Source organism: Lepidochelys kempii, chromosome 21 (assembly GCF_965140265.1).
Source record: "Lepidochelys kempii isolate rLepKem1 chromosome 21, rLepKem1.hap2, whole genome shotgun sequence".
Classification (NCBI taxonomy): domain Eukaryota; kingdom Metazoa; phylum Chordata; order Testudines; family Cheloniidae; genus Lepidochelys; species Lepidochelys kempii.
In genome coordinates this window covers 11608785-11617628 of record NC_133276.1, presented here as the reverse complement: position 1 = coordinate 11617628, position 8844 = coordinate 11608785, and the positions used below count along the sequence as shown (strand labels likewise).

General features: G+C 55.3%; 1 protein-coding gene across 8 annotated transcripts in view; it reads right to left on the bottom strand.

The window, feature by feature from the left end:
• Positions 1 to 8844, bottom strand: part of MICAL1 (microtubule associated monooxygenase, calponin and LIM domain containing 1) — a 45401-nt gene that overhangs the window by 3542 nt on the left and 33015 nt on the right. For 4 of the 8 annotated variants that reach the window (XM_073320482.1, XM_073320486.1, XM_073320484.1 and 1 more), the window contains 8 exons: positions 8662 to 8836; positions 6739 to 6821; positions 5843 to 6536; positions 5156 to 5235; positions 4624 to 4725; positions 2858 to 2951; positions 2561 to 2660; positions 1152 to 1805 (listed from right to left, as the gene is read on the bottom strand). In XM_073320482.1, coding sequence (XP_073176583.1) covers positions 1577 to 1805; positions 2561 to 2660; positions 2858 to 2951; positions 4624 to 4725; positions 5156 to 5235; positions 5843 to 6536; positions 6739 to 6821; positions 8662 to 8836 — 1557 coding nt within the window. In that variant the 3' untranslated portion in view covers positions 1152 to 1576. Of the gene's footprint in view, positions 1 to 15; positions 1806 to 2560; positions 2661 to 2857; positions 2952 to 4623; positions 4726 to 5155; positions 5236 to 5842; positions 6537 to 6738; positions 6822 to 8661; positions 8837 to 8844 lie in introns of those variants that run through there. The other 4 variants (XR_012155885.1, XR_012155884.1, XM_073320485.1 and 1 more) reach the window with 2 other exon arrangements.

Below are 8844 nucleotides of genomic sequence, written 5' to 3'. Positions count from 1 at the left end.
GAGGAACAAGGTGGGTGAGGTAAAATGTTTTATTGGACCAACTTCTGCGAGGGAGTGACAAGTTTGAGCTTACCCAGAGCTCACCCACCTTGTCTCTCTAGTACCCTGGGACCCACATGGCCACAACAACACTGCATATGACAGGGAGGAGGAGAAGTTACAGGAATCTGCAGGGAGGGGGACCAGCAGGAGGCGCTGTGCGCCAGATACTGCAGCCTGTAGCTGTTTGATTGGCTCTGGATAGGCCCCCTTGTCTGGGCTGCAGAAGGAAACATTTTGGGGGACACCAAGAGCATTTCTAACAGGACTGATCTGAAAGGAATCCAGCAACTCCCTGAGGACTGGGCTTAAAAGGAACCTGAGAACTCATGCCCTGAATAACTTAATCGTGCCGATAAAGCATTAAAGCCAAGGCTGTGTCTTCACTGGGGGAAAAGGGGCTAGTTAACATGGCTTAAACATCCACGCTGCAAGGCAGCTGGAGTAAACCCTGACGGGGAGTCTCGTGTATCCTTCAGCTACGGGGTTAAAACACTAGGTGCTCTACCCCCACCTGGCAACACGGGGTTAACGGGACAGCTGCCTTGGGCATTTCTAACATGCTACAAGCCAGGTGTGGTGTCAGCCTTGTTCCCTACTGGAGATGAAGCCTAAGGCAAACTCTGCCACGCAACCAAATCTGCTCCCCTTTGGTCTGGGGAGCAGCGCTCCAGCACTAAAACGAGAGAGGAACTTGCTAAGCCTGCCTGTTGGGTTAGGGGCCCAGCCCCATCAACAGAAGCCCCCGTTCCAAGAACTGGGCTTGTCCTTGCATTCTGCCAGAGCAGGCGGAAGAGGGGCCTGGCACTCCAGGCAGCAGATTCACCCCCTTCAGTGAGGCTTTAGCCATAGTGTCAGGGGCATGCTGCCTCCGTACATGCCCCCTTACCTCTCTCAGGGTGACCTGACCCTGCCAGCAGCTCTCACACTGCTGGGGAGAGGCCCGCACAGTCTCTTGGGCCGTCATGTCCCATCGTGTCCTGGCAGAACGAGGAGCCAGGCTGACGTGGGGAAGCGGTCCGTGGCAGGGATTGGGCCGGCGGCTCATCAGGCCGACCCTGGGAAAGCCTCGCTCAACTCGCTAAGGCGCTTCTCGTCCAGCACATGGATCAGGGCGTTTCGCTGGTTCACCACCTCCAGCAGCTGGGCCAGGATCTCCTTCTCCGCCAGCCTGTCCTGGGGCATCTTCAGCGTCTCTGCAGCAACAGAGCAGGGAGTGAGTGCCTCGCACGCCCTGCTAGCGGCCTGAGACCTCGGTTCTCCCGCCCCGAGGCGCTGTGCGGTGCAAGCCAAGGCCACGTGGCAGGGAAATCTGTCCCTCTGCACAGACGCCCTCCTTCCCTGCAGCGATACGGGAGCAGAGGGGGGCAGGACACATATTCAGGCTGAATGGGATGCAACTGCCCTGCTCATCCGCACTGCTCCAGAAAAGTGAATCGACTTGGCGCTTAGGAGCCTCCTGCTTCCCAGCGGGGGCAAGGGAGGCAGCGATCAGAGACAGGCCGCCAGGAGCCCTCCGGTTGGAGGATGTCCGGAATCACACCCAGTCGTGCCGATCGCTTGTGCCACCGTCCCGTTTCCACTGGTGAGGCAGGAAGGAGCCGTGCTGCCGCGTGCCTCCGTTCCCCAGGCGCCTGCGCGTGTGACCAGACCGCCCGGAAAAGGAAGGCGCAAGGCCATGCTCCCTCTCACCTTCCATGTTCATGTACCGCCGCAGTTCCTGGTCCAGCTGGCATTGCTTCTCCTCCAGCTTCAGCCCTTGCACCCTGCAGGGGGAGAAAATAAGAGCTGTGTCAGACCCCAGGGCCGGGACTGCAGCAGCCCGTGGGCCTTTACTATTGGGCAGATCTCCACTCCCCAGAGCAAGAGCCTGAAGGAAGTCCTCTGCCCCGGGTCTCTCTCTCTCTCTCAGAGGCAGCAGGTGCATTTACGGAGGCTGGTAACGCTCCCGGCTGGGTGGGTGGATTGGCAGGACGTTGGGGTGGCTGGAACTGGGCAATACCGTAAGCACGTTTGGCACAACGTACGTGTAACAACTTTGTGCACAAAAGGGTCAGAGTTCTACTGGGAGCTCATGTCACCCTCCGCTGGCTGGGGAGATGCAAGTGAGGGGGAGGCCAGCTGCACGCTGGAAAATAGAAACCGCCATTTTAGGCCACTGCGATGGGTTGCTGGGATTTTAAGGTTCAGTCTTGAATCTGGCCAGAGCTAGATACCGTCCCCCAGCAAGGAAGAGCCCTGGCCTTTCTAATGGATAGAGCTCCTCTCACTTCCACCGTTGGGGCATCAGACCATGCCACTGGTCAGGGACAGGCACATTGCAGGCTACTCAATTTTAGTGGAAGAGGAAGGGTTTCTCTGCAGTTCTGTTTAAAAGGGCAGCTGCTGGGACTGTTAGAGACAATCCTGGCTGGGGCAGGTCGGGGGCAGAGCACAGGTGGGGCTATTGAAGGAGCACTGAATTGCACTGATCCAATGAATCCCAGTATACCACCCCCAGACACACACAACCGCGTCTTACTCAATCATGAGGTCCGACTCCTCGGAAACCAGACTGTTCTTCTTCTGCACCAGAGAGAGTAACTGGTTCATCCACTGGGTCTTCAGCTCAGACTGGGTCCCTGGGGGGGGCGGGAAGAGGGGAGACTGCATGGGTAGGACAGAGAGGCGCCCCAGAGACAAACTGGATGTCACTGATCCGGAGACAAGGGCTGGTGAATGGGGGTTGGGGTGATGATACCGGTCCCCGTGGGACACTGAGACAGGGCATCCTAGTGGTGCCTGTCTGCAGGCACTGGTACGTGGGGATCCCTCCTACCTCCTTCGCCCCGCAGTGATCTCTCCAGCTTTATCCCCTTCTCCTCCAGCTTCCGGAACGTCACTTCAATCTCCTCCAGACGCCTCTGGATGGACTGGAATGCACCGGGGAAAGGTCACTTGGATACTTTGTCTTCCTTTCCTATCAACTGTAACCTCTGGGGAAGCGTCAAATTATGACCTCTCCAGCTGCTGGCCAGGGGGAACAGATGCCAAGGGCCAATTCTCAGCAGCCAGGAACTTCCCCAGGAATTAATAATAATGTCACCCTTGTACAGCACCTTTAATCAATGCACTGTCATCATGTAAAGCTCAGCACCCCTGCGAGGGAGGCATTAACTTTCCCAATCTGTAAACTGCAGCTAGCCAAGGCACAGAGCTTGGGGATTAGGCCAAGATCACAGCAAGTCAGCCACAGAGCTGGGAACGGAGCCCAGAAGCCCTGTCGTAGAATCATAGAAATGCAAGGCTGGAAGGGACCGCGAGAGGTCATTGAGTCCAGCCCCCTGCACTGAGGTGGGGCCAAGTAAACTTAATCCTGACAGGAGTTTGACCAACCTGTTCTTAAAAAGCTCCAGTGACGGGGATTCCACAACCCCCCTTGGATGCCTGTCCCAGAGCGTAACTACCCTTGTGATTAGGGAGTTTTCCTAATAGCCAACCTAACTCTCCCTTGTTGCAGATGATGCCCACTGCCGTTCGTCCGCCCGTCAGTGGTCACGGAGAACAAGTGATCACTGTCCTCTTCCTAACAGCCCTTCACATATCTGAAGGCCGTTATCAGATCCTCCTGCATGACTAAACATGCCAGTATTTGTTTTTTAACCTTCCCTCACAGGTCAGGTTTTTTAAGCCTGTTAGCATTTTCGTTGCCCTCCTCTGGACTCTCTCCAATTTGTCCCCATCTTTCCTAAAGCGCGGCGCCCCGAATAGGACCCAGGTCTCCTGCTGAGTAAAGCGGGACAGTTATCTCCCATGTCTTACTACAGCACTCACGTTAACACGCCTCAGCCGTTTTCACAGCTGCACCCCAGTGACGACTCTCAATTTGTGATCTACTATCACCCCCAGAGCCTTTTCAGCAGGACTGCCCCCTAGCCGGCTATTCCCCACTGTCTAGCTGTGCATTTGATTTTTCCTTCCCAAGTGAAGTACTTCGCACTTGTCTTGAGTGTATTTCATCTTGTTGATTTCAGACCACTTCTCCAATTTGTCAAGGTCATTTTGAATTCTAATCCTGGCCTCTAAAGTGCCTGCAATCCTCCCCAGCGTGGTGTCATCTGCAAATTTTATAAGCATCCTCTCCAGTCTATTCTCCAAATCAATGCCCAAGAGAGTGAGTGAATAATGGGGGGGCTGGGGGGAGGAATGCTAGCAAGAAACTTCAGGAGTTAACACAACATGTTAAATGGATGATGCACAATTGCATACACTATCAGTGGGGATGGTGAGGGGTTCGTCTTCCACTGAAACATCCAGCGTTACTCACTGGGACTAGATCAATGGACCGTTGGTCTATTCTCATGCAGCCATTTCTAGGTTCCTAGCTCTAGCCACTGGTGTAGACAGGAACAGAAGACCAGACTGAGAAAATCCCTGACAGTATGGTGGCTGGTATTGAGGAAGCTCTGAACTGGCCTATTGAGAGCTGTCCTAGCCCAGTGTCTGCAGTGACTCTTGGAGATTCTCCCACCCCCGTCATTCCTTACTAGGACAGGCAGTGGGTAGGGGCCCCCTCTCCCCCCAGCTTCAGGGCATCGGCATTACCTGGGCTTTGCAGAACCTCTTCATCTCTGCCTCTTTGGCACGGCGGGTCAGCGTTCTCTTCAAGGTGGAATATTTTTCCTTTTCGCCCAAACTTAGGAGACACTGGAAGCACAGCACAAGAGCCAGGGTCAGAAGGGGGCACATGTCCCATGGGGCTCAACAGAGCAGCCACAAAGCCCTGAGAGACTCGGGCTGGCCTTGGCCTGGGGCTGATTGAATGAGCCACGATTATTCTTTATTGTTCTTAAATAAACCCACCAGCCAGCCCTTTAGTAACAAGCAAGAGGCAGGGTTCTGCCCCAGGGAGCCTACAATCTAAGTTAGACCAGGTGAAGTTTAGGGCAGAAGGAAAAGTGATCAAGGGGGGGAGGGCGAGACAGAGTCTGGGACCCAGTTACTGCAAGTTAAACCTTGTAGTATAGACAGGGCCCCTGGGCGAGTCCTCTTAGCCCCACAGTCACACCCACGTAGCCACATTAGTATTAGTCTGTTACATGAACACCTCTATGGACTTCAGACTCATCACACTCACGTTCTTTGTTAAGTACCCAAGATCTTGGCTCTCCTCCTCTTCCTCCTCCTCTTCGCCATCACTGTCAGTCTCCTCTATGTCTGGGCAGAGAAGAGCAGTTGATTTAGGACTAACCCTGGGCAGGTCCCCTGGCAATCAGTGGTACAACTCGCCTTCCCAGCTGTAAATCGCTGGTGGACCCGAGATACCCAGAACATCAGGGCTCAGAGCGGGGAACTGGCTGGCAATGGGAACAGCACATTCAGTCTCATTTGGCCAGGCTTCTCCATGGCTCGTTCAGGGCCCGAGTCTGCCGGCTGGGGAGCCAGTTGGAACCAAGCGTGATGGTGGGTTTTGTGAGCTGGGTGCCTGTCCACGAGGAACTGGGTTGTGACCCACCCCCCTCGTCTCACACAGCACCTCAGACAGTAGCAGCAGGGGAAGGAGCCTTCACAGGCCACTCTGGACCCACCCAAATTCCTGGGCCTCAATTCCAGCCTTGTGCAGTATTGTTGCAGGCAAAGGGAGATCAGCTACCACCACGGCAGCTTTCTGCCCTGTAACTCCTGGGGGCACCCACGGGTGCTCTGGGGAAGAGGGAGAAAGCATCTAGACACATGGTGCTGGGGGAGAGGCGGGAGGGGAGTTCACAGCCTGGCTAGATAACTGAGCACTCAGCTGCACCAGAGACTCAGAGGCGGGAATTACCTTCGGCCTCCTCGCTGAATCTGGGCTCAGCCCAGCAGACCTGCCCTCTCTCCGGAGCACCCTGGTCCTTCGCCGGGACAGCGCTTCGCAACGGCTCTGAGCCTGCCCGGTGCGTCCCAGGACCCTCCTGGCTCTCTGTCTCGGAGTCCAGGCTGAGCGTGGACAGCTTGAGCTTTTCCGAGGGTGACAGCTGAATTTTCTTCCTCTTCCTGGTGTCTTCCCCCTCCTCCTCGGCCTGCCTGAAGCCGGGGGGTGCGGGCCCCTTTTCTGGAGGCCCTGGGGTGGGTTGCCACAGTGCTGCGTCCGAGCTCCATTCCTCCCGCTGAGACCAGCCGTTGACCCCATCTCCTCGGCCAGCCCCAGGGTCCTGAGGCTGGGCCCTGCCTGCCGTATGGGAGGAGACGGGCCTTCCCACATCCTCCGCCAGCACAGTGCAGGGCAGAGCAGCAGGTTGCTGCATGTCTGCCATGCCAGCGCCTCTGTCCTCTCTGGCTGGGACGCCGCCCTCCCTGGCTCCTCCAGCTCCCTCCCACGGCTCTGAAGGCTGATCCGCTGCCAGCTGTTTCGGGAAGGCGGACGGGCTCCCAGGAGGGCCCTGCCCATCAGAATCCACTCTCAGCTTTGCCGCCTCAGTGGCCAAGCCCAGGCTGCTGGTGTCGGAGGGAGAGCAGAATCGGGCGCCCTGGGAGGGGTCCTAGCAGGGGCCAAATGCCGAGGGTTAGAAGTGCGGCTGGGAAGCCGCCACGGAGACCTGCATTTGCTAGCTTGTTACCAGATCAGCCCAGAGCCCATTTACTGCTTTGCTACTGGACAGGGCTAAATCTGCAGGGACGGGCCCAGCCGGCCAGTGCTGGACACATCCCCAATGGTGCAGCTGCGGCGGGGGTCCCACTTACCTCATGCGGTGCGGCCTGGGACCCGCTGTCCGGCACCTCCATGCTACGGGGGCTGGAATAGTGCAGCATGCAGTAGAAGTGTCCTGGGGAGGGAAACCAGGCAGCGTCATAGGAGGACTCGTGGGGATGCTGCCAACTCGCATTCAGCCCCATGCTCTCATCGCTACGGATCAGATTCCTCTGCTACCCTCCCTCGCCTTTACCACAGGTTTACCACCACTGATTTCAACAGGCCGACTTAGTGGGCAGAGGCCACCGCCTTCCACAATGGTCAACAGCATCTCATTGTTACCTTGTCCTCCCCCATCTGACGTCCCTTGTCTTCTACTGAGCCCCTGCCCCAAGGAGCTTACAGTCTGTCTCTCTGCTCTGTGTTTGTACAGCACCTAGCGCAATGGGGCATGACTGGGCTCCTGAGCACTGAGGCCATGCAAATAATAAATAATCAAAGCTGAGGGGTAAGGGTAGGGTAGGGTCAGGATCTAGGGTTGCAGTAACAACCACCACCTGGAGGGGATCAGAATAAAAGAATTAAGAGAAATGGAGCAACCTCCTGCCTGTATTAGATTAACAGCGGAATCCAAGGGGAGGTGGCAAAAATGGGTTGAAATGGATTAAATATATAAATATTATAAGTCACACGACTTTTCTAATCAGGATTCATCTGCTTACTGCAGCTCCCCTCCTACACTGCGTCCGCTCTGCTGTGTTCCTCTCTCTTTGTTACTGTCTCAATCCTTAGGGAAGAAAACAATGTGTCCGTTCAGGGATTCTGGTTATCCCAAGAGTAACTACATTAAACACACAAAAGCAGCTTTTATAAACCCTACAGTCAGCGGAAATGTGCCATGTGGCTGGTTTTTAAACTATTGTCTACTGAAAACAGTTGTTTTTAAGCAAACATCCCCCTGCCATTGTTTGACAGGCAAATATCTCCCAGGGCTAAAAACCTGGGCAGGAAACTGACGAAGGGTTTGTCTACGCTGGGAAAAAAAAAAAAAAAGCGTATTCATAACTCATGTTGGCTAACTCAGGTTAAAATTGGAGTGTGGACCCAGCATCTCAGGTTAGCCGCTTGAGTCCAATCCCAGGCGGCCCAATGGGCTTTACCCTGAGCTGCTAACCCAAGTGAGCAGCCCAGTTGTTGCATCTTCACCGCTGCTTTAGCCCAAATTAAAGAACACAACTTTTGTGCAATACAGACATACCCTCAAACAAAAAGGAAACTGACATTGGCTGGTTCTCATCGGCCAGGCTGCAAGAAATGCAAAGCTTCGGGAAGCAAACAGCAGGAACAGTGACAGGTAGACTGGATTTTACAGCTCTCTTCCTTTTTAAAAGCCGCAAGTTCTCAGTAAGGTAGGTGAAGATAGTGGTTAATCACATGATTTTAAGTGGACGCTTTAAAGCGGGCTGTAAATTTAACGGAGCTGGGAGGCGGAAGGCCTGCATTTCTTACTGCCCCAGTCTTTAACTCGGACCTTCCTCCCCACAGCTGGTCTCTGCCAGTCACATGTGTTTTTGCACCGATGTAGCATTAGGGCAAGTGCCCTACAGAATATCCTACATGGAATTGCTGGTGCTCTGCCATGATGAATAGTTTAGTGAGTTCATAAAACTCGGCGAATACGAGACTAAGTCCCTGGAATTTTAAAGTAGGCAGCGGGTGGGAAATCCCGATGAAGACACCGGCACAACCCTTTGTGCAGAGCAGACAGGGCCTTGGTTACGTGGTTCTCACATACTCAGCCGCATGGAGCCACCTTTCCGTTGGGATAGGTGGACTCAGCTGACTCAAGACTGGCAGGGCTTGTTACGAGGCAGCTCTGGGAGCTGCCTGGCTGGATCACGAAGCCCAGGCTGCCCCAGGCCTGTCGTTTCTCAGGGCTCATCTCTGTACCCAGCCCCGTTCCTGGGACCCACCGTCATCCTCGTCGAAGGCGAAGTCCCCCAGGCGCAGCGTGGTTCCACACTGATGACACTGGAAGCAGCCTCGGTGGAAGAAGTGCCCCTCGGCGCTGACCCGCTCCAGGATGTACACCCGCTTGCCGCAGAAGTAACAGGCGTCGCTGCTCTCCGTGGGGGAGGTGAGCGAGCTCTGCGGAG